Below are 25,786 nucleotides of genomic sequence, written 5' to 3'. Positions count from 1 at the left end.
CCATAAGTAATCTTGTAACTCATTTATGTAATAATGTAACTTGTTTTAAATCAAACAATTTAAAGTTCTCGACTTAAATGTCTTTAAGGAGATTTATATCCAATATTTATTTTAACAGTTTATTACAAACAAAACAAAGTTTCACTCCTATACTTGCATATAGGAGATCCTCAGTTGTTGTAAATAGGTCTGAAAAAATTTTTTGAACAAAATAAATGGAAGTAAAACAAAAAATGATTTAAAAGCAAAAATAAATCTTAAATATACTAAACTTAAGTAAAAAAATTTTTTAGTTTATGTTACACTTTTAAGAATTTTGTTGGTAAGATAGACTAGAAAAAAAAAACTATAGTGCTATATACGTTAAAATAGTAAAACATGACTCACATTGAAGTTAGTTGCCAGAAAAAACAACAAAGAGAATACTAAACACAACATTTGCAGTTGATAATGCTATAAATTGACTGTTTAAACTTAAAAATCAAAACTTCAAAGTTAGGTTTATGACGTAACTATATTGTTGTTTAAATTGGCGCACAATTTGAATTAATATACTTTAGTTACAAACTTAGAAAATTTTTGTTAAATTGCCTTATTGAATAAAGATTATGTAATCAAAAGTTTTAATTTCGTATCGTGCTTTGGTGTAAATAAAAAAGAAAACAATTTTTACATGGGCGATAAAAACTCTTTACAATTACAAATAATTTAACTTACTAATCAGCGGGTGCTAGTTTAAGTTTTAAAGCAGAGCTTTTGGAAATGTGGACAGTTTGCAAATAGTTCGTACCTCTTATTTAAGTTGACTTTTTTCTTAGCATTGGCTATCTCTATTTTTTCTAAAATACAGGTTTTGCAGATGCTATGTATGCTTTTAATTCCCCCAATGTGATGAAGGATGCTCCATTTTATGTCGTAGGTGATTTTTTGTTGTTTCAAATGCCAAATGTATTTTGCTACTTCGGTCCCATTATCTTTATAATTTTTGAAACTGTTGTTGTGGTTGTACCATCTATTTTTAAAAGTGTTTCCGGTCGAGCCGATATAATATTTTATTTCCTTTGGAGATATTATCGTAGCTTTGTAAATTACATTTTTTATTAAACAATTGTTATCCAAGGGGCATGAGTTTTTTGATCGGCAGTTGCAGGATGTGTTATTGGTGGTGACGTTTTGTTCTTCGGTTTTGTTGGTTTTATTTCTTGTTATGTTTTTGTATTATTACCTTAATATTGCTCATACAACTGTAAGATAGTTTACCGTTATTTCTGTTTAATATTTTATTTAATGTTTCGTTTTGCTTGCAGTGTTTATTAGTTATCTCGAAAAATGCTTTGCCGATGTTAGTTTTTACGGATTGGCAGAACGGGAGGTTAAAGTAAATGATTTTCCTTGATCGGTTTGTTTTCTGTTTAGTTTGGGTCTTTACATTTTCTGTATATTTTAGCTTATGTTTAAAGTTGGCATTGTTTAAAGCATTTTGGTATTTTGCTACGTGGTTGTTAAATATTTGTTCATTTTTGGAAAGTTTATCAATTCTCCTCTCAATCATCGCTGGAAGGTTTCTTTTTATAACTTTAGGGTGATTTGATTTGTTATTTATATATCTTACTTCTGAATTTTCTTTGCGGTATGGTTTATATAGATTGTTAGTAAGGTTTAAAGTTGTATCTAAGAAATTACATACGGTTGTGCCAACGTCGATAGTTATTTTGAAGCCAATATCATTAAATAATTTAATTGTTTTCTTTTTAATATTATCTAGTGACTGGTTGCTTTTCCGTTCTATAACTGCGAGGCCGTCGTCTCTGTATAAGCCGATTTCGTTGGCGTTATAAATAGATTTAAGGCAGTTTAGGACGTACAGTCCCACAAGGTCGCAGAGCTCAGCGCCGAAAAAAGAGCCCATCGGTACATCAAATAACGCATTTTCATCATTTTTGATCCAAGTTTTATTGTCATAAGTTAAAATTGTTTTGCACGTGTGTTCAATTAATTCAATGTCCTTATCTTCTATATCTGTATACTTTTTTGCAAATTTTATGGCTTTCATTAAGTGGTGATGTTTAATACTAGAGTAGAAGTTTACAATGTCAAATGCTATGAAGCATTTTTTATTTTTCTGTTCAATATTTTCAAACCATGCGATTACATCGTGCGAGTTTTATGTACGATAAACTTTTTATAGAAAAAAGATTACGCTCAATATTTTTTGTCTTAGGAACTGGTGCACGAGAAACCTTTCAGCTATCCATTTGCACCGGATACCTTTTAAAGTCTTATCCAGGACAGCAACTTAAATTATGTATAGAGTCTATACTATAGACTTTAATTAGTGAACAAAAACAGAAAATACTTTTCACAGGGCGATCCTAATAAGTATAATAAACTAACATAAATCAGCAAACAATTTGTTTTATTAAAAAAAAATTATAACTGACTATTTATAAAGCTTTCTGAAGCATAGTTGCCAGATTTTTATCAACTGAAAGCAACTGTATTTAAACAAATGTAAATTGTATACACAAGTGCTAAATCATAAATTCTAATTTTAAGTACTTTAAAGGCATTTTAACAAATTTTTAATTGTGCTACTAAATTAGAAAATAAAAATGTACGTTAGTTTTGATAAGCAAGTACTAATCAACTTGTTGTTGTTATTTCTAACAAATTAATTTCGTTGGAATGTTTTTTTAAGAATCTAGTTTTTTAAACATTTCTTAAGTTATACTTTTTAGGCTTTCTAACAAAGTTTTTATTTTGTTAATAGTTTTTTTTTATTAAGATAAAAACATTTTTAGTAAGAAGATTAACTGTTTCAAAATAAGCTTCCTGATACAAGCTAAATATAAATTATAAAACCATTTTAGTTTATATAGATTTTTTAAATAATTATTGTTTTTTCTTGATAATGATAAATTTATCTTTCTTTTAGTTAACAAAGTAATGATTAGTTCTATTTTATTAAGGATAATGTTAATATAACGTTTATTTTGTTTTTTAAGCTTACATCTAACTTTTAAAAACATAGCATTGTGAGTAATTTTTTAGTCAAATGCTATTTGTTTTTATTATAATCAATTATTAGTTTTAATGCTAAAAACAACTTCGTTATATTTTTATTAAGAATGTACCTTATCTTAATAATGTTTCAATTTCTTCATTAAAAGACATTAAAGCGCACAAATTTTTGGTCTATAACCTGATGTGTTAAAAAATCTCTCGGTTATATATTTATACATTACGACGGATACAGTTAATTGTTTTAACTAAGACTTACAAAAAAACATTACAAAACAATGAAAAAATATTTTTTATCACTTACCTAAGCTTCAGTAGTATGAAAAATACTTTTTAAATAAACAAAAAGTAATTAACTTTTAAATCATAAGTATTTTTTTATATATTTAAACATTACAAAAATAAAAAAGCTATACTTGATAATATGTGAAGGTATTTCAAGTATAAAAAATTAAACAGTATTTAAAAAACTTTTTAGTAATAAATAATTTTACAATAAAATAATTTAATTAAAAAAAAAGTTAATCATGGTTTCAATTATGTTCACTTTTTTTTTCAAAAATATCTAAAATATAAATAAGGTGTTTATAGAAAGCTAATAAATAGTGACTTTATTTCCTGGCTGTACTTAACTTGTTGAATGCGGAACATAAGCGTTTCTATGTACACTATGCTACTAGTTTTTAAAAACATGTGAAACTTTCTAATTAAAAAAAATGGTTAGTGTTTGATAATTTAAATCATTTTAGCTTTAACTTTGAACAAAGTTTAGTATTTTTTAACTGAGTAACTATAAATAAATTTAACAGTACTGTTTGATTTAGTAATATAACTTTTAATTTTGGTCTGTAAATAGATACTTACTTTTTTGAAATTTATACTACAAATACAAAAAGGTGTTCTTTAAAGTTAATTCTCAGATATGTTTTTAATTTTTTATCAAATATAAAATAATAATAAATATGTTAACAAATACATTACAACAAATTATTTTTTGTATATTCCAGCAAGCTCACTTTGTTAAGATCTTTGTTAACAAACGATTACCTTAAATTTTTGAGTATTTACACTAGAAATAATAATGTTAAAAATATAGGTTTTTCTAGTTTAAGGGTGGTCAATAGGAAACTTACCTTTAAAATACCTGGAGTTTGACAATTTAGGCAAAAAAAAAATTGGAAAAGCTTGGAATTTTTAACAATTTTCACATGTTAAGTATTAAAATTTTGATTTGAAACATAAATCTATCATATAGATATAAAAAATTTGTCATCATCAAAGGTGTTTTTATTAAAATACACATTTAAAATGGCTTTATAGTATCTTCTAATGTTGTTAAAAAATTTTATATGGTTTTTTACTTTAAGCTTAACTTTTAACTAAAAGTAGACCCAAAAATGTGTTCTTTCAAAAACCTGGAAGAAATTTCTCAAAAACCAGTAGCCACCCTGTGGTTTTAAGAAAAATGTGTTATTATTTGAAAACTTTATGATTGCAAAAAGAAAAGTTTCAAACTGCGGCTCTTAAATAATTTAAAACTTGAATAAAGAAGTTTTAAATGGTTTTTGTTTTATACCAATTTTTTTTAGAATAACTAATACCTCTATGCTAAAATAAAATAAAAACTCTTTAAATATGTTAATAAAGAAAGGCAAATTAACACAAAATGAAAGTCAACTATCTTGCATCAATAGTATAACATTTTTGGTTGGGTATTTAAGTTTAAATTAATTCGATGTTTACTTTTACTTTAAATAAATACATATTAGTTACTTTAGCACTTTGACCAAAAATAGTATATGAGTACACTGGCAACATCTGATTATTTCTTATGGGGTGTGGAGCAACATAAGCCACCTGAAATACAGTTGCCTCTTATATTTGAATAAATTTTTTTATTTTTTTACTTCAGTTTGAACGAACTTCATAATTTAATATAAATTACAATGATTTTCGAAGTAGCTAAAGTTTGTCTGTATTGTCATCACAAGCTAGTTCTGATATAAGTATATATTAGTCAGTCATACGTATTATTAAACTTTTGCAAGTTTTATTTGTAGAACTAAGTTTTTTGATTAGTTAATTTGATGTGTTAGTAAAGGTACAAGTAATAAAAATGTTTTTAATGAGTTGATTAGTTAGTTTTACGCAGCTTATTTGTATTTATATATTTTTACAGTGCTAGTGCAGTAAGTTTGTGTAAAATGAAAGAAGTTGACAAAGTTAACAGCCAGTCAATTTTTTCTCAAGCAAGAAAGAAATATTAAGTTTTGTTAGTTTAGTTTTGCTGATATCTCATTAATCTTATAAATTTTAACTCAATTAGTTTGTTACATAAGTAACCTTTTAGTTTAAATATTAATGTTCACCATTTTTTTCATTTTTTTATATATTTTTACAATTTTTTTTTCTATTAATAAAATAAATATTAAAATAAGCTTGTTTTATTAGAATGCAAGATTGTTCATACAGTTTAAATTCTAATGTATTTAATTTAAATTAGTTTACAAAACTGAGAGCCATATTTTTACCTAATTTTTTTTTCAATCATTTTTTAAAGTGAAGTTTAGTTGTTTTTATAAGTGTTTAGTTAAAAATTGAATAAATAGTTTAATAAACAAGAAGTGAGTTATATTGTTCTAAGTTTTATAGTTAGATAACAGTATAGTGTTCTTGTTTTTCTTTATAGTTTTAGGAAAGTAGCAGGTACTTCAGGGTTGCCACTCACTCAGGGAAACTCAGGATATTTGGAAATTCTAGAAAGTATCACGGTAATTCAGGATATTTTAAGTAGTTTTTAACTTAAGAGGACTCAGGGCAGTTTTGATTTTTTATAAAAATCTCGGGTAGTTTTAAGATTTTTCAAAATCTTAGGGCAGATTTTTATCTAGATCTAGAATAAGATTTAGTTGATCCAGTTTCCATATTTTGTTATTTTATACATCAATTTTGAACAAGATAATGACTTATTTTTGATTTTCTAATGCTTAACAAATTTTTTTTAGCCTTGCTGCTAAAAAACTGCTTTAAAATTCTTAAAAATAGTATTTTAGTTTTTATTTTAAATCTGAAATTGTTATTTATCATGATTTGAGTCTGTATTGAACAGAAACATCTTAGAGATATAAAAATTTAAGTATGCATTAAAGTTTTTAAATAAACGTTTTATTTTTAGTTACTTATACAGTTTAGTAAAATTATATTGTTTTATACATCCTTAATTCATAGATAAAGTTATTTGTTATAATTTATAAATAGTTGTCTTCAGTAAAACAAACTGTAAAATGAGTATAGACTAGTGTTGTCTAACCTTCAAAAACAGTATTTCTCATAAGTTTATTAAACATCTAATGCAGAAAGAAGCATATACATACAACCTTTCGTTCAACTATTAAAAAGTTAAAAGGTAGATGTTTTATTTTAATCACAAGTACTTTGATGTTCTTATGTTCTTTAAGAAATAAAATATTTAAATTTTACAACTAGAAGTTATACATATTGGAAAATTTTTATTTTATGTAAAACTATTTTCTTATAACAAGTATCCTTTTTAGTTAGGAAAACAAATACAGGTATTACTTTATAAAGAATACTTTCAATTCTTCTTTAAATAAAGATTTCAGTTTTAGTACACTGTGTTGGCCAAAGAGCTTATAAAGCTTAGTTAATTAATTTTTTTTAATCTATTTAAGAGTTTTTTTGTTTAAAATAACCTTTAAATAAAACAGCGTCACAAAAATAGTTTTTTGATAAAAACTAATAGTAATATGATATTTAAGTCCTGAATGTTTTAGAAATTGAATATAAGTTAAAAAAAAAAAAGTATTTTTCTTAAGAGTTATTTGAAATGTTCAATAAAGTTTTTATAAGTCTTATTGAACTATTTTAAGATGTATTAAAATGAGTTGAACTTACTTTCCTTACTTTATACATAATTTTGTAGAAACATATTTAGGCTGCTATGTACTATCCAGTCACTGTGAACAGCGAAATAAAAGAAAAGTATTTAGAAGATGTAAAAGAGCAACAGGGTAGCACAAAAGAAAAAGTGAAAAGAAAAAAGAAAAAGCGTAAAAAGCTGCAAGTACAAGCATGTGTTTCAAGCTGCAAATACGATTTAGGTTTTGTTTTGTATGTTGTAAATAAATAGGTAAACTGAAGAGTTGAACTACAAATTTTATTAGTAATCAAAAAAACTTGCATTTTTTAATTTAGTTATACTTTGTTTATTTAATTTTGAAAAACTTTTAAACTCTTCTGAATTTTTAACATTCTTTACCTAACAATTTGCATCATATTAGTTATAATATACTACCTTAAGATATATTACACATTAACAGTAAAGCAGACTATAGAAAAAGCTGGATTTCGTATAACATCAGAAGAATCTAGAATTGGCTCTATGTCAAATCTGATATGGGCAGACTGCATTATACAATGTGATGCTATACAGGAACTAAAAGACTACCAGAAAATAAATCATTTTCCTAACATGGGTGTTATTTGTAGGAAAGATAGTTTGGCAAGAAATATGGCAAAGTTTGTATTACTTACGTTATAAACAAAATACATTTTATTTTATCTTGAAATAAATTTTGGATATAGATTGATTAAAGGTGTATTAAACTATTTTTATCACATTTAAAAAAGTTTCTAATGTTATTAAAATCAGTATTTTTAATTGCAATCTTTTCCAAAATAAAATCTTTACTAACTAAAATTATTAAGGCAAACAAACAGTTTAGTCTTTTGATGGTTCTTCGAATTAAAAATAGTAATAACTACAGAATTCAAGGTTAACAAAAAGGAGAAATTTAGAAATAATACTAGCCAACCTAACTTTATATGTATTCTATGATTTGGAACTAATGATAAATATTGTAATTTTTTCTGAAATATCTACTTTAAGTTATGGGTGGGCAACGTGTTTAGTCGTTGGGCCAGATGTGAAAAGTTTTAGTTCTTAGCAGGCTGGATAAATTATACAAAATACTTTATTTTTGCTCTTCACCATATCTGGTGAAGTTATAACATTTGGTTTATTGGGCCAGATTTACTTGTTTGCGGGCATAAGTTTTACATTACGCCAGCCGGATTCCACTTAAGTTTTGTAAACATTAGAACTTTCACTTGACGGGACAAATCTGGTCTTTGGGCCTACAAACTCTGCCCACCCCTACTTTAACTGCAGCGCATGAATTTCACTTACTGCACAGCTGTTTGCAATTTTATTATTTTTTAATCTGTAAAATAAACCTATTTATTACAAGTTTTCTAAATGTACAAGTTTAAAAATAAAGTATTTAAGTTCTTTTTCTAGTTATGATCTTGTAAATAAACTTCAATTGTTTATTTTCAAAAGTGCAATCAAGGTAAAATCTGTTAAAAAAAAACGTTGAACCAGTAATAAATGTAAAACATCTTGTTAAAAAACAACGACACAGTCATAAAATAGAATATTAAGTCTTAAAGCTCTTTTTTAACCTGACAGAATTCATTTACTTCATTTGATTTATCAAAGCCTTGTAAGTATGAATTTTTAAAACTTTTTTTTAGGTTTTAAAAATACTATTTAGTTATCAAAGCATTTTTTTTTTTGCTTTGCATTTTTTTAAACTGATGTTGGTTGACGGTATATTTTACCATACAATATTGTAGAGCTTTAAAGTTATTACTTGTTTGATATTTTCTATCTTAAAAATGTGTAGAATGTTAGCAAAGAAATTGTAGTACACTTCATTTATATTGTGTTTTATTTTGTTAATTTCCATTTTCAGCTTCAATTCAATATTTATTTAATTAATATCTATTTTAAACTGAAACTGTTAAAAATACAATAATACAAAGTAAACCTTACCTTAAAGTTTTATATACTAATATATATAATTTTTTGTAGAATTTTTCAAACTAAGACTACTAAAAGTACAAAATTTATTTTTATTTTTGTTTATAAAGTTAAGTTTAAAACATAAGTTTTTAATAACTATAGAAGTACATGATAATTAATTAAGTTAGTCATTTGAATTTTGCGAATTTAAGACTCATTCGAGCTGTAATATAAAGTTAGCCAAGGAAAAGGCCTAAATTTGAAAATAAGTACTCAAAAGACTCTTTAATTAGGCTCCAACGTATTTTTTTAGTTTAGTAGATATAAAATTACAAAAATCATAATTACTTAATATTTTAAACATTAATATAATGTAGATATTGCTGTTTCATATCTTATTTTGAACAGTCAAAAGCACATAACATTAACTTACTGAAACATTACATAAAACTAATTTTTTTTCTAATGAGTTCTGTCATAACAAAAATAATTATTAAGCTATGTTTATATTATTTGCGTACTTTGTTGAAATATTTTTTAAGTTTTTTGTAAACTTATTTAGAAAAAGTATTTTTCAAACAGAATGAAGCGGGCTTGTGGTGAGGAATACAACTTCACGCCCAGATCTTGGATTCTTCCTTCTGAGTTCAATACACTGTTGCTATATTCGCAAGACATGAGAAAAAGTAAAAAAAAAGTTCCTGTTTTTATTCACAAACCATCCAATGGGGCTATGGGACATGGGCAAGTTTTCTCAGTGTTAAACTACGTTTACAGATTATTATTAAAAAAGTTTTTAGTTGACTTTAGTTTGACTTTAATTTCTTATGTCTTGAAATATTTTTTAAATATTTTAAATTTTCTTTGAAATATTTTTTAAATATAAGATTTAACTTATAATATTTCTAGCCTGTTTTCAAATTATCACTTTGATTTTTTGTTTATTGCATATTATATATCTATTTATGCTAAAAAGTATATGCAATTTGGATATACCATATATAAGTATGTTTTAAGTTTATAAAAACTTCATCACATAAAAAATGAATATTAGGTACAAACTTATTCAAGTAATTAATAATTTGTTTTCACTCACAATGCTTACAATATCTAGCATTTTGTTTTATTTTTGTATGTATTTTTATTTTTTATCTACAATATATTCCAATTATTTTTTGAAACATTTTTTGCAGATTTAATTAACAACTGACGATCTCTAGAATAACTAGAGTAAATACTATTTTGTTTTGGTAACCTGTTGAATATATGAATATTTGTGTTTTTTTTAGAAAAAAAAAATCACAAGTTTTAGAGTAAAGAGCTAATTTAAGTAGTAATAACAAAAGTGCAACTAATTAGCTATTCTATTTAATAACACAGTTAATTCGCAATTTTATTATTATAATTTAGAAAATTTTTTGAATAAAATCTTTATAAATTGTATCCTTGTATGTATATAAGTTGGGAACTTTTTAATGTTAAATTGGTAAATGAATTATAATAAAATAGTTGTGTGATTTATAAAAAATTAGAATAATTAGCAAAACCTTTGATATGGCAAAACACAAAAATTAAATTTTTAACTTTGATGTGATTTTAATAAAAAATATATTTTAAGAATATTAAAAGACAAAATACACTGAGGATCTGTTTATTTGTATTGAAAAACAGTTTCGCAAAGTTTACATTTTTGACTGTGTTAAAATTGCAAACTTAAGCAACAAATTACTGTAACCTTATTTGTCATGTTTGTGTGTTTAAGAAAAATTTGTAACTACATGCATGCCTCTGTTTCAATATAAATAAAGATATTTTTTTAAACATATTTATTAATTATTTAGAATATCCTTATTTCGAAACCCTGAAAAAATTAATATTGGAAGTCAGATGGTTGTTCAAGAGTATCTTAACAAACCACTGTTGTGGGATGGATACAAAATCGACTTGCGTATTTACGTGTTGGTTACAAACTGTGATCCTCTTCGAATTTTTCTTTACCAAGATGGCCTTGTTAGACTTAGCACTGAAAAATACAGCTCTGCCAGTGAAAAAAATTTGGTAACAATAAATTTTAAACTTTCCATACGTTGTATAGTTTTTCAACTTAATTTATTCTATAAAGTATTTGTGTACTCTGTACAGCTTTAATCTTTGGGTATTAAACTGTTGTTTATAATTATTTCAAGATATTATAAATTTCATTAGACTTACTTAAATTCAAATATTTTAAGGATCAATTATACATGCACCTCACAAATTACTCTGTGAACAAAACAAATGAAAATTTTGAAAGGCATAATGATATGGATCGAGGTAGCAAACGCAGTGTCAAGTCGTTGATGAAACACCTCAGTAATGATGGTCATGATACTGTTAAAGTGTGGAGGGATATTGCTGTAATTGTTTCTTGTTGTAACTTTCTTGTTTAAAGTTTTACCTAATAATTTTTTTATTCTGATTTTGCAATCCTTTGATACTTTTCATACTCTCTGATTTAAAAAAATAGTTTTGCTTTGACTTAGTATAATTTTTCTTAAGAAAGAGCAGCAAATCGTTTGGTAAACCAGTTTTTAGATATACATGTGTCCTAATTTTTTTTGTTCGTTTTAAACTTTTAGTATGCCTACTTGATTCACATAAGAAATACAGAAAGCTTTTATATGACTTAACAAGAATTTATTCTAAACAGGATTTGGTTGTTAAGACTCTTATAGTCGCTTCGCCTGAAGTTAGTCACGCATATCGTATGTGTCGTCCCAACAGTAAAAATTCAAAACTCGAAAGTGTTTGCTTTGAAGGTTTGTCTACAAGTAATAATTATAAAAGCAAAAACAGTAATTTACAAAACACTTCTTTGTATTTATTACTAATATTATATTTTAAATTATAATATTTGAAGACTTAACAATAATTAAAAGTAGTTTAATATTTATTATAAGTAAAATGGTTGTATTTGAGAATTAACAGTTAATATTTTTAATTTTTCAATTTGCAGTTTTCCATAGACCTTTGTAACTTATCTTAACATACCTCGAAAAACATACAACCAATTTTCACAAAACTAAAAATAAGATGTTTAAATTGATTATTTTAAAGTATCATGTACAAAACACTTTTATCGTTAATTTTAAAAAATATAAGTGTGTTTGATCATAGTTTAGAATCAAATCATTTTACAATTTTTTTTTATTTAATCTTTTATTTAACTTTAACAAAGAAAATATTTTGTCAATCTGTTCTCTTAGAGAAACTTAGTTGTTATTTTTTTTATAAATTTTTATATTTGTAGTTAAATATAGTTATCATTTTAAGTTTTTATATTTCAAAATGGTTGTAACATTTCAACAAGGTGTTTTGTTGATTTAATAAAACATTTACTGAAAATTCAACTTCTTGATCTTGTTTTAAATAATATTTATTTTTACTCGTCAATTTACCGTCCTTAACAAGACGTAAAAAGGTATCCAAGCGGTGTGCGACTCAATAAATGAAACGTTTTTCGTGCACCAGGTCCTAGGACCAAATATTTTGAGCGTTTTTTGTCCTTCTATAAACTTTAAAGATTATTAAGTACATGTAGGAATTTTGAAGTAACAATTTTATACTGAAACAGCTGACTTAAACTAATGCTATTTCTGTTTTTTTCTTTTAAAAGTTATTTATATTTTACTTTATTTAATGTAATACTACTTCTTACAGTTTTGGGATTCGATATTTTTCTTGATCGGAGATTAAAGCCTTGGCTTCTTGAAGTAAACAGGTTTTTTTTTCTTCACTAATAGTCAAATAAGTTTTCAAGTAGTTATTTTAGTAACACTGTATTTTTTTCTCTTTGACTGAGTAAATTTGGAAAAGTAGAATTGTATAAAATTATTTTGTCTTATAACATGTTATTTCAATAACTTAATAAATTATAATTAATTATAATGGCATTAATGTTTCTCTCTAAGTTGTATTTCTATGTAACTTTTTAAGGGCTCCTAGTTTCGGTGGAGATGAAAGAATAGATCGAGAAATAAAAGCTGGTGTCATTAATGATGCATTGGTGCTTGTCAACATAAAGTATGTATTTGTACAATGTTAAGTTTATATATGCATTAACACTTGATGTTTTATACCTATTTTGCAAACATGGCGAGCACATATTCTTACAAAAATTTATAGCTCTTTTATTGTATTAAAAAACAGTCTATAGTAAAAGTGAACTGGTGTAACTGATCAAGTTTAATTCTTATTTAGCCAGTTAAAGCCATAGGGGATCCTACATTTTTTTCAACCAAAAACTAATATTTTATTTTATATGAAAGCTTTAAGTTCAAACTACAAATCAGTTCTGTTATAGTATTTAGGAATTTTATTAAGTTTTTGAGATACTGCAAAAATTTTCTGATACAAATAGATTTAAAGATTAGATAAAAATAAATTTTCCCCTCATTTTTGAGATTAAGACCTCAAGTTCTAGAAAACATTTCTATTATAGTTTAAAAGAATTTCAATGTTGAAATTGTAGAAATATTCAAAAATAGAATTTAAAATAAAAAGATAGATGTTTTTTTTTATTTTTTATTTTTAAGTTAAAAATGTTCATGCATTAAAAATGTATAAATATTAATAATTGACATACTGTAAAAATTTGAAGAAGTTTGGTTATAAAAATTAATAAAAGATAGCTTTTTTTTGAAATAGTCTTTTTTCACATTTATGGTTTGCTCTTTCTATAGGAAACCTATTGAGCTTACTGACTTTGATCGCTTATATCTCGGAAGCTACTTGGAATTTTGTTAAACGGTTTACAATTGATGATAGATAAGATAACACTTTACAAAATACGACCAACATGTAAAAAAGTGCCTTACCCTTTTATGACTTGAACAACATAAGCTTCAATCCAACTTTTTAATTTCTTTAAATAAAAATTAATTCATGACAGCTTTAACATCGTAAAAACAAGTGTTGTTAAAAAATATATATTGATTTCAAATAATTTTTAATTAGGTGTTGTGTTTTGAAAATTATTTCGTTAATTTTTTTATTAAATACAACTTTCAGAGCAAGTGATAGACGAAAAAAATTGGCTTTTCAAAAAGCGGAAACTCAGCGAAGACTGTTCAAAAGTAACACAAATCATCAACAGCAACATGAGTTTAACTTAAGTAATAAAACAGAAAAAAATAAGCTGAACATTACTCGAAGAAAGAAAGAACTTGTTAGTGAATTTTTATTAAACTTTTTTTTTGCTAATCGTTTCATGCAACGACTGTTGCTTATACTAACAGCAATTTTCTTAACTCTATATGAAGTTCTAACTTTAAACTATTAAGCATATTATAATTTGTTTATTTAATTTTGAGGCTTTGACAGTTTAAAGCTAATTAAATTGAAAATATTTTATAAGTTAAAATTTTCTTGCAAGAACCTTTATTTTAAAAATTTTTACAGCTTATTTAATAATTTAGTTCCAAAAAAAAAAAAATTAGACTACTAAAAGATACTAGGTTTGATAGCCTTTCATAAGAACTGATCTGGATTAATGGACAAAGTCTCTCGCTGCTTGACGTGTTTTTGTAATTTTATACTCAAAAAGAGAATCTTTTATAAAAAATCTAAGTTGCTAATAATATATTAAACTACCACCATTCGTTATGAACAAAAAAAATTGTGAATAAAAAAAAAAATCTAACTTTTAATAAATTCAACAAACAGTTTTGTAACTGACAGAAGGACCAGCTTGCATGGATCAGGGCAGAAGCAGCTCGGGAGGAATACGAAGACGACCATATTGGTAACTATGTCAGGGTTTTCCCCTGTCTTGACGTCACGCGCAAGAAAATGTAAGATATTGTTTGTAAGAGTAAAAACTTATGTGTTATTCTGTTTCATAAAAATCAACCTTTAGAGTTATTATACTTTTCTACTTTTTTAAGAACTTGGAATTAATAGTTATACCTCAGGGTTGCCGTAAGGTCAGGAAAATTTTTGCACGAGCGTCACTTCTGCACGAGAGGACACTTTTGCACGAGTGGACAATTTTGCACGGCGATTCTTTTGCACGGGCGTCACTTTAGCACGATGGGACAGTTTTGCACAAGTTGAAATTTTTTCAATTTTTTTATTAACTTAAATAATTTTTTTTTTACTTTCACCGTTACCACTAACTCTCCGTCGGTAAATTTTGTTTTATTTATTTTTTAACATATTTTATAATTTTTTTTCTGATAATTTTTATAAAGTAAATATATTTTTTTCTACCACTGTTATCTCTAACCCTTACCCTCAGTCAGTTTTTGTTTTATTTTTAGTTTTTTATTAGTTTATTTGTTTTTTTGCCTAGATTTTATTTTATTTTGTAATTTTTTATGTTTTATTTTTTATTTTTATTATCACTGTTACCACTAACCCTTACCCTCAGTCGGTAGTTTTTTTTTAATTAATCTTTTTTTATTTTTATCTTTTTAATTATTTATTTTTTTTTACTCTCGTGCAAAAATGACCCTTCGTGCAAAATTGATGATTAAAACCAGCAAAAAAAAACAGTTGTATAATTTTTATAAAACTAATATTGAAACTTTTACATAATTTCAAGTGTTTGTTTGTATATTTTTGAAGCGGTTTTAATTAAGAATTTGTTTTAGAAAGTTCAGGATTTTTTTTCAGCTCGATCTGTGGCAACCCTGATACTTTTTTTTAATGTTTTTAAACAAAACGTTACTTGTAAAATGACAGGTACTTAAATTTATTCAAGTAAAAAATATCAAAGTTCATTAAAAACGAATGTGTTACGTTCGGATCTTTTATGAAAATAATTTTCTAAAATTCAAACAATAACTAGTTTATATATAGGATATTTCTAAAAGATTATCAAAACTATCAGCTCAGTTTAAGTTTATAATTTTTAAAGCAACTTGGTCTTTAAGTTTTACTTAATATACTTATATCTTTTGAAATAATCAAATCTATTTTTTTGTAAGCAATCGCTTTTCATTTTTTAGATGCATTTATTTTTGTACGAAAAAAACTGTTTAAATCAGTTGGAGTTTTGGTTGTAAAGTTGTACTTAACTAGCAAACTATTTTTATCTGAAAAGGAATCAGAAAAGTCCTGGGCAAGACGTAAAAAGGTATCCATGGTGTGCGACTCGATAACAGATAGGTTCTTTGTGCACCAGGTCCTAGGACCAAATATTTTGACCGTTTTTGTATCGTTCAATATATAGTATAACAAAGAATAAGTTTTATTATTAAAAAAAAAGAATATATCTCTGAATTATTTTTAACCATATAAAATTTTGATAAATTTAGGTATACGGATATGCTTAAAGAATCGTTCAGACTGTTCCATCATATTCAGTCAACACCTTTCCAAAAAAGCATTATTGACTACTATGACCCTAAAAACGTAAGTTCAATTTGTGGACAGAGTTTTTTGCTGACAAAAATTAAGTACACTGTATGAAAGGAATTAAATTTAAAAATTTATTAAAAGCTAACTATAACCGTACTATTTGTATTGTCTTAAACAATTAATACAACTATGAAGTATTAATTATTACTAGTACAGTATTTTTTAGTTTTTAAATAAGTTTGTTTTCTGTTTTCTTTTTATGATTTGAATACAACTAGGATTATTTTTGAGAAGATCTTTCGATAAATTTGTACTCTAATTTAAGTTTCGCTATTGCTTAATACTTACAACACTTTATTTAACAAAACAGTTAAGTTAGTTATATAAAGATATCAAAAGCTTGAGTACAACTGTAAACAAAGTGTTAATGTTTTTGTGTGACCAAGTTTTAGTAGTAAATATAACTAACTTTGATCACAGTCTTAATCTTTAAAAGTACTTACATAATTTTGCTCAAGTATTTTTTCTGTAAACGTTCAACTTTTAATTTCAAGGAATTTTTCTTACTTAACCATCAGCGCTATTATGTAAGTAACTTTTGTTTTTCATTTGGTAAATAGTGTACTTGTTAAGTAAATAAAATTATTTACGACTACTGTATTTTTAAAAGCTATGTATCATATTGTTTATAAAGTTTATCTATCCAATATTACATTTAACTTATTTACTTAGTGTCTATTCAAATAAAGTCGAACTTGAATTAAGTCATTTTGTATAAAGGAGTGTATAAAATCAACAACTTCAGACTACAATGTATTTGTTAACCTTTTGTAAAAAAAACATGTGCATTTTTCTCCATACTACATATTAAAACATTCAATGTGCTTTAAAACTGTAGAAACTTCATTTGTTTATTGTAAAAAAACTTCTGTAAAAGATGAGAACTATTTATTTTTTTATTTTTTTCAGTTTTACTCACTTTATGGTTAAATTTTGTCATTTCGCCAGTGCTAAATTTTTAAATGTTATGCCTTTATTGTTTAGTACATTAAGTAAGCTTTCAGGTGTTTATGGAGCAACCTTAGTTTTTAAAGTTGATTGTAATAATTTTGTTAGGCAATTTTTTGTTTAAGCAACCATGGTTATGTAAAATAAAGTTTATGACGTCACACAGGAAGATGAGTTGCTGTCAATGATTGAAAAGTGCGAGGCGGAGGAGGGAACTCTCCCTCTAAAAACTTCCAAGCAGCTACGCAGTATGCCTTCTGTTCTGACATCACAACGGAAAACATCGTCATCATCTTCGTCGTCCTCAAGCGAAAACTCTGAAGATGAAGATTACAATGATGTAAGAGTTTGAAATTTTATATTCTAAGATTTTTTCTTTAGCAAAGTAGCTCGTTGCTAATTCACATTGATTAACTAATTAAAAAAGGCTTGAACAGTAATTAATACTTATATTCGTTTGTTTTTTTAACATTTATCAAAAATAGCTTAACACTAATATATAAGAATTATTAAATAAAAAAGTTTAACCATTTATACTTCTTTTGAACTACTTCTTATATAATTTTGTAAAGTTTACATCAACTTGATTTAATACATTAATTGATAGTTTAACGGATAAATCACTCCAAAGTGCAAACATTTAGAAGTAACTGAATTTTTTTACAATATACATCAATTATTAACCTTGATTTAGAAGAAGAATAAATAGCTTTAAAGAGTTTTTTAATTTGCACCTACTTTAAGAAATTTAAACTTTTAACTTTCTTTTTAATTAAAAAATTATACATATTAATGGTTTAATACGAAAGTCTTTAATATTGTGACAAATGATAATATAATTGTACCGTAATATTAGATGACTACTATTGCTTTTTGAATATGAAAATAAATGAAAAGTAATCAAATAAAAAATTCAAAACAACCTTTTGAAAACCAGTTAAGGTTATTGGCACATAACATTTTATAGACAAAACACTCTTTTATCAGAATTTGAAAAAAGAATTAAAAATTGATACTTAACCAAAAAGTATAAAAAATTATTAGTTTGTACGCAATAGAATTTGTTCCAGACTACATTTGAGTTCGTTATCTAAAGGCCAGTAAGAGTATACAAAAAGTTCTAAGCTTGTGTTAATATCATTTGTAGAAATTAATAGTTTTCTTTTAGTTAATATACTAAATAAATTGACTCAGTCTATGTTTTATTTATGTTGAATAGGTATTTTATATAGAAATCTATTTTTATATTTCGAATAAAAGTATACTAAATTACTTACTACTAGTACAAGATGTTTAAAAATACATTCATCATGATTATTTTATAAACTTTGAAACGATCAAAGCACTAACAGCTATATCAAGTATGGGCTTGATTAAATTATAAATTTTATTTGCTTTTATCTAAGGTAATATACCTTTTACTATCATATATTTAGTCGAAAGTATGTATTAATTACATTAAAGTTTAATGTTAAAAATGTATTGTAAACAACACTTTTGAAAGCTACTCATAATTTATAAATTAGTTTTCCCCTAGTTTTTACAAAGTTTATTACAACAGCTAGACTCATCATTTGTTTAAGTTAAGTGTTTCTTTTTATTTGTTTACTTCGATGGTATTTCTTTGTGGAAGTACAAAAAACTTAACTTTTGAAAATTTGTAAGCATGTGTTTTAAAACCCTGCACAAAATAAACAGAGCTAATTTTTTTTATTTGGTTTTTGGTTTTAAAAATCTATTTGACATGCTGACAAAAATTAAAAATGACTATAAACTTAATTGAGCTTTAAAAAAAACTATGAGTGCCAAATTATTTTACAATTATTTTAAAACTTGTACAATCACAAGTGTCAATAAATTTTTTAAAATCATTTCGTATAATTTAAATAAAGAACACTTAGATCTGTTTTAGTTTACAAACTAAAAGTTCTGGTCTGTTATAATGTAATTACAGATGTTCTTCAATTTATTATATAAAACACTACAATTTTTTTATGGACATTTATTGTAGCACTAACGTTAACTTTATGTTTTTAAACATTTTTTGATTTATTTCACTACTACTGATTTTAATCTAAAACTATATTATCTTTATAGAGAAATCGCTATGAGGTGTTTAGAAGGCAAAAACTTTTGCTAAAAAATAAACTTAAAAGATCACCTTCGACTCATGAACGACGCAAGTATCCTTTTCCGAACGCAAGATCTGAAATAAAAAACTCAAGCGATAACAAAGATGTTAACGAATTAAAAAGAAAGTTTGTAATTTTCTTTATAATTAGAATATTAAAGCACATGTTGAAACCAAATAGTGAAATAAGTTAGTGTTTTTTGTTTAATTTTCCTGTTTTTGGTAAAAAGTGCTTGCCTATTTTAGAACCTACAGTTAAGCTAAATGGTTTTATTTTCCATTTTGACCAAATCATACTTTGTGATTTGTAACATAAATGTTTTTAACTTTTACTGATTTTTTATAAGTTTTTGTTATTTATTTCTAAACCATTATTTTTTTTTGTTAAAACGTTCTTCACAACACGTCAAAATCTTTTGCACATGTTTGATTAAAAACCACTTATTTTTTCATTACCACATTATTAAAATAATTTATTGGGTTTATACTATAACATTAGTCAAAATGTTAAAACTAAATTACCTAAACTTAAAGCTTACAAGTTATGCAATTTTATTTTAATTCTGATAGTTTCTGAACTACCATGTAAATAATTTTTTGATCAACATGTAATCTATGTAATTATTACAATTTATGAAATTTTTTGCTTTTATACTCTTAAGCTTTATTAAAAATGTCATTAGAACAGTTATTTCACCTCAAAATGTCGTGTGGTTGGGTACAGGAGATGTTAGTAATAACGAGCAAAAAAAATTGGAAAGTTTAACAAGAAAGATAAACAAAAAAACTTCTCACGAAGTAATTACAACCAATTATGACGTAACAAACAGAGAACAAGAGAACGTTTTGAGAACTTTGGAAGCCTTGCGCAAAACTACCATTAAATTTCCCGGCAAATGTGATTCGGAAGCTTCTTTACTACTAAAACACGTAAATAAAACTCTTTTTTCAATACTTTTTACAAACTTTTTTGTTTCTAACTTAGATCAACGGCTTGTTTGTACATGATTTCATTTTAATGATGTTTTCAGAAATATTCTAAAATTATACAATGTTTTATTTTTAATATTTCATCTTCTAAGTGGTACTTTTTAACTGTTTTCAAAATTTATTTAAAACTTTAGATCAAGTGTTAAAATTTAATACTTATTTAAATTTTTGTGTCCACAAATCTTTTGCTCTTAATGTTGAATTGATAATTTAAAAACACAGCTCATAGAAAAGTGGTCTGAACACAAACAGAAGATAGCACATTACTGGCTCGTTCAGTTAGACTCGGTTAAGAGAAAGAAGGTTGTTTGTCTAATTTGGTTTTTTAGACAATATGTAATTTTGTTAGCATGCTTCTAGTCATTTATAACGCTGGTTCATTTCCTATTTATTTACGTTTGTAGATATTGTAGTATATTATTAGACCAATTTTTTTCGGAACAGTTAGTACTATTAGTTTAAAATGTAGTATGTGTTTTTCAACCTACAATATATAGCAACAAACTTATTTTATTCATGACAGGTTATTGAGATTGTGGAAGGAAATGTGGAAGCTGTTGTACAGAAAGTTTGGAAGTTCTACAAACTAGATAGCCTGAAGCTCAGTAGACTCTTCTGCAAAATATTCAACAGAATGCTATGGAATCGTGGTCAAGGTTTGTGGCAGTGCTTCGACCCTGACAAGTACGTACCTGCTTGACTTAACTTAATATCATTTAAAGCATTGTACAAAGGTTGTATTTCATTTTGTTACCACAATTTTCTAAAGAAATTAAAAGCTATTATTTCTTTATGGTCAAATTACATTGTTTGAAGCTGTTTTCAAATCTTTTTAGTTTAAACTTACGAGACTAAATTTTGAGTTCTTACATTTAAATAATGAAGTAAAAAACTTGTAAAACTTTACTATTTGATGATTTGTTCAGAAAATAAGTTGACAAAATAACCTAATACAAACGCTGTAAATAAGTTTATACTATAGTCAAAATTTACAATTGTGTTTATAATTCTGTATAGACTTACTTTAGTAAAAGTTAGCAACAAATGGATATCACATTAAATAACTTATGTTGTTCAATAGAAAACATTTTTCACTTAAAATGTTTTAGAAAATTAAATTTATTTAAATAAATGTTCAAAGATAATTAATTACTAATTATGAGATCCGAACGAAACAAATTCGTTGGGGGAATAAAGATAAAATTTATAAAGTGTTTTATTTAATGATAACTAAGGCATATTTCTTTCTATGGTTTACTTATATTTTTTCAAAGTCCAGTGGAATTGTGTTTTTATTTGAACACAGATAAACATGTGCCACTATTCAATAAATTGAGTATTTTTTAAATCATGGTTGTATTTTCTATCACTTTTTTGTATAATAAGGAAATTTTATGTTCAACTAAAGCAGTGCTTCTGAACCTTTTTCTAGTTGCGGAACCCTTTTCCAAAGTTCATTTTTTCCGCGGAACCCCTAATTTAATTTTACATAAAATGTTTAATACAATATTTCCTGCAAAAAACAAAAGAATTTGAGTGAAAAACAAATGTTTTAGCAAAACTATATCATTGTTAGTAATCATACCAATTGTAATTTATTAAGTCGAGTCAAACTCAAAGTGCGCCAGAGGCAATAGGTATTATATGATTCTATAATAAATAAACGAAAACAAACGTGATTAATCGCAACGTCATAAAAATCTTTCCTTGCATAATAAAAATAAAATGAGAACTACAAACAATAACGAAATGAACATAAACTTAATCGAATTCACAGATTACTGTAATAAACGGGTAAGATGCCTAACGAAAAATAAATAAAAAAAACTTATCTAAACTTTAAGTCAAGCTATAGACATCTTTTTAAACGTTTTTACAGCATTTGAAACAATATAAAATACCAGAAATAAGTTTCTGATAAAGATTTTTTATTTACTTTTATTGCGTAAACATTTAGAATTTGTTTTGATTGCTCCTACATTGTTTGGTTTAGTGATAATAACAGTATTTTCATGATATCACTAAAAATAGAAATTCAAAAAATTAGCAAACTTTGCGCAACCAGGAAACCTATTAATAAAGAATACCCATTTAAATTCCTACCGCTAGATACACACTAAGCAGATCAATGAAAGCTATAATTATATATGTTTTCCATTTTATGTGTTCTATTTTATTTTTGAAGTTTTATGATTTTTTTTTTTTTTCAAACTTCTTTTTTAAATTTTGAAAGGCTTCGCGGAACCCCTGAGAGGCGTTGCGGAACCTCATTTCAGAAGCACTGAACTAAAGCAAGCTTACATAAATAACTTTTATTTTGTTATACTCACTAAACTTAGTAATATTTCTTTGTTTTGAACCTTGGTCTCAAGTTCTCCATTATAACAATATAAATTAACTTAACCAGAGAAGCAACGTGGGAAATAATTTTCAAGAAGAGCAGTGACGTCATAAAAGAAGAAGAGCTGGAGTGCTGCAGGAGGATTGTGGAGCTGTGCAAAGACTGCCTTCTGATCGTGTATCAGTTCGCCAATGAAACGAAGCGATTGACCGGAAACTCCAACTATAAATTCAACAAACTGGCCGCACCGAGACAGTTGAAGAGCAGGGAGATTACTAGTTCGTTCACATCCCTACCTAGAAGGTTTGTTGCTACTGTTTTATTCTTTTTAAACTTGGTTTAAAACATTTCATTGTACCTTGAAATAGCTTTCTATTTGATTATTGTTTTTTGCTACTTAGCATGTAATTATTATAGTTTTTGTTTCATTATCTGTGTGTTTGTTATTTTTATGTAAATCTTACAACTTTCTTTTGTCACTTATTTTACATATCTATTGTTGTAAACAAATGTGTTGTAGAGCAGTGATCTTCAAGTTTATTAAAACCTGTGCACACGATACTGCGAAAAATAACTTTATTCACCCCAAGTTGTAGTTTAATTAAACTTCATTAAAAACCCCAAAATACTTGGTGTTAATTTCAAAAATTCTAGGCCCCAGAATTTCTAATGTAATTTCATATATCCCATCAATTATGCCTGACACTTTTTTTTTCTTTTCATTACAAGCTCTAAAGTATCTAGTGATAGTTTCTGTTCTGTTATTTTCTGTTTGCTGCTCTCCACGTTACATATTTTACAGATTCTATTCACACCACTAGTCATGTGTTTGATGTTACAAATTGTATTCCATTCCAATTTTCACTAACAAATACTTTGTTTATCAATCATAAGTTATCTACAATGTCATGTTGAGCTGTTATAGATTACATCCACGTCCTAACTGTCTCACCTTACTAAATAAACAACTATTTTTATTACACCATAAGTTCTAAAGGTAGGTATGCCAGTTATAAACACTTTTAAGACTGATACTAATAAATTACGCTTGGTTTAAACAATAATACTGTGATTCTATTTTCAAATTTATTTCAATTTATATCTTTATGATTAAAGTTTCACTTCTTTTATTTTTTCATTTTTTTTTTACTACATTACTTTATCCAAGGTGTTAAGTGGTTTTGTTTTTGATTGAAGTTTTGTTAAAGTATTGAAGAGCTAGATTAAATAGGTGTATAAACTTATACTAACGTTATTAACAACTTAAATTAAAAGATACCATGCTACCATTGTGACCAAACTTTTTACCTTAATTTTATACAACTTAATTTTTTTTTTAATTCCTAACTTTAGAGTTAGATATGTAGGTAATTTCATAGCTTTTTGTAATCTTTTCATATTTTTTTACCGCGGTAGCTTCTATTATTTAATAAATTTAAAATAAAAACAAATAAGCTAAAAAGATTAGAAAAAGTGGACAACGATTTTAAGTATTTATAAACTAGTTATTGTTAAAATAAATAAATCTATTTTATTACAAATTGTTAGACTCTTTGCAATGCTTATAAAACAGCATTTTACTTCAATTTCTTGTAGTCAGCAGAGTCAGTTGTTGCAGCGTGTGTGATATTTTCGGTAACATTTCCGTGCGTTTAGAACAATAACCTAATGTAGGGTTTTTCGTTTTCTTAAATTCTAAGTATTGGTCTTCTTGTTCATAAGTGTTTAAATGATTTATAACTTATATTTTAAGCTTAGCTTGTTTGCGGTAGTTTTCATTTTACCTTCACTTGTTTTAGTTTTATAAAAAAATATAATTGTTTTATCAAAGGCACAAAAAGTAACCCATTTACCCGTAAGCAATATCTTATTGCAACAATTATACATAATTTTTTTAACAATGGCATTGATAATTATTTATACTTTAAGTAAGTATAAGAAGTAATTTCAGGCCAACTATATTTTAGCTGTAATATATTTTGTTGCCTCCTTCATTGCCGATCCGGACTTTAGTGTTTGGTCCATGTTGAAAAACTAGGCCGTTCGCTCACGACACAATTTAAAAATATTAAAAGTAAATTTTATAAGCATAAGTTTTTTTTTTAAGTATTTAAGCATAACAGTGTAACTTAGAACACTCCCGAATAATTTTTTTTTTAGGTTTACACGGTTGTATACTCCAAACTCAACAAGACGCCTGCTTGAACAGCAAGACAGAAATAATTTAATTACGCCTAAATACTCAAAACGATATTCACTAACTAACACATGATTGATAGATCATAGAAATTTGTGCTTGAAATGTGTTTTATATGTTTCTTACTGTGCGTTCTGTTTTTACATCACTGTGAAGAAATTAACTGCACTCATTTGCATACGTTTGTTTTAAAAACTATTATACTTTTAACACTTGTGTAAGCTGAATATTTTTTTTTGTTTGATTTATGCGTTAATTTATTAAAAAACATACTCCTAGTGAAATAATGAGATTAATTTTTTAAGTTTCTTTCTAACGTCTCAATAAAAATAATAAAAATAAATGCGTTTTAGAAGTATAGACCTAATTTTTAATAATTTTTAATGCTGTGCTTTATCAATTAAATATTTAAACATAAGGTGATAATTTTATTTTTTAGCCATGTTTACCAAAAATTTAGTCACTTAAAACCAATTAAAGTATATTTAAGTAATTTTTTTGTTAATGATAGGATGATACTTTACAAAGTTTAATTTATTTTATTATTTTAAGATAATTGATTTTTTGCTAGGTTTAATTACTTAGATAAATAAATATTTCGTATAACTTACAAAATACAAAATTCGGATTTATACCAAAAAAAGAACAGATGAATTTAAAACACTTGTATATTTACGTTTATGAGGTTCCTTATTTACCAAATGTAAAAAATGTATACGTTAACTTGTCGTTTAAATACGCATTTTTAAATCCAAAAGCTTATGTTCAAAAAGCAACAATTTTTTTAATTTTAGCATTAAAAATAATAACTTGAAAATTACTAAAGAAAATATAATTTCTTGATTAAATTTTTTCATAATAAATGTAAATAGAAAAAAAAAAAAACTATTAAAAAAACAAAGAAGAGACATAGTATGTTATTCAATTGAT

At 25.6% G+C, this 25,786-nt stretch overlaps 1 protein-coding gene across 1 annotated transcript; it reads left to right on the top strand.

The window, feature by feature from the left end:
* Window positions 1–3,720: 3,720 nt before the first annotated feature.
* On the top strand, window positions 3,721–25,028 carry LOC145838026 (tubulin polyglutamylase TTLL7-like). The gene is made up of 19 exons (XM_082945548.1): window positions 3,721–3,740; window positions 6,965–7,142; window positions 7,362–7,560; window positions 9,431–9,592; window positions 10,690–10,906; window positions 11,080–11,244; window positions 11,538–11,646; window positions 12,548–12,608; window positions 12,824–12,910; window positions 13,898–14,054; window positions 14,567–14,679; window positions 16,147–16,243; window positions 17,364–17,537; window positions 19,295–19,455; window positions 20,012–20,258; window positions 20,541–20,621; window positions 20,842–21,002; window positions 22,726–22,962; window positions 24,820–25,028. The coding sequence occupies exons 2-19, from the start codon at window positions 6,983–6,985 to the stop codon at window positions 24,929–24,931; spliced, it is 2,700 nt and encodes an 899-aa protein (XP_082801674.1). The 5' UTR covers window positions 3,721–3,740; window positions 6,965–6,982; the 3' UTR covers window positions 24,932–25,028.
* The last annotated feature ends 758 nt before the right edge of the window (window positions 25,029–25,786 follow it).

Source organism: Thalia democratica, chromosome 6, assembly GCF_965202585.1.
Source record: "Thalia democratica chromosome 6, ktThaDemo2.hap1.1, whole genome shotgun sequence".
Classification (NCBI taxonomy): domain Eukaryota; kingdom Metazoa; phylum Chordata; class Thaliacea; order Salpida; family Salpidae; genus Thalia; species Thalia democratica.
The sequence above is the reverse complement of the archived record's forward strand: the minus strand, read 5'-3'. Positions and strand labels throughout refer to the sequence as shown.

Excerpts from the sequence above, each read along its gene's own strand:
- LOC145838026 (XM_082945548.1), top strand. The coding sequence starts at position 6,983 with ATGTACTATCCAGTCACTGTGAACAGCGAAATAAAAGAAAAGTATTTA. Across the intron at positions 11,647-12,547 it reads CGAAAGTGTTTGCTTTGAAG|TTTTGGGATTCGATATTTTT; the intron begins GTTTGTCTACAA and ends TACTTCTTACAG. Across the intron at positions 21,003-22,725 it reads CAGTGCTTCGACCCTGACAA|AGAAGCAACGTGGGAAATAA; the intron begins GTACGTACCTGC and ends TAACTTAACCAG.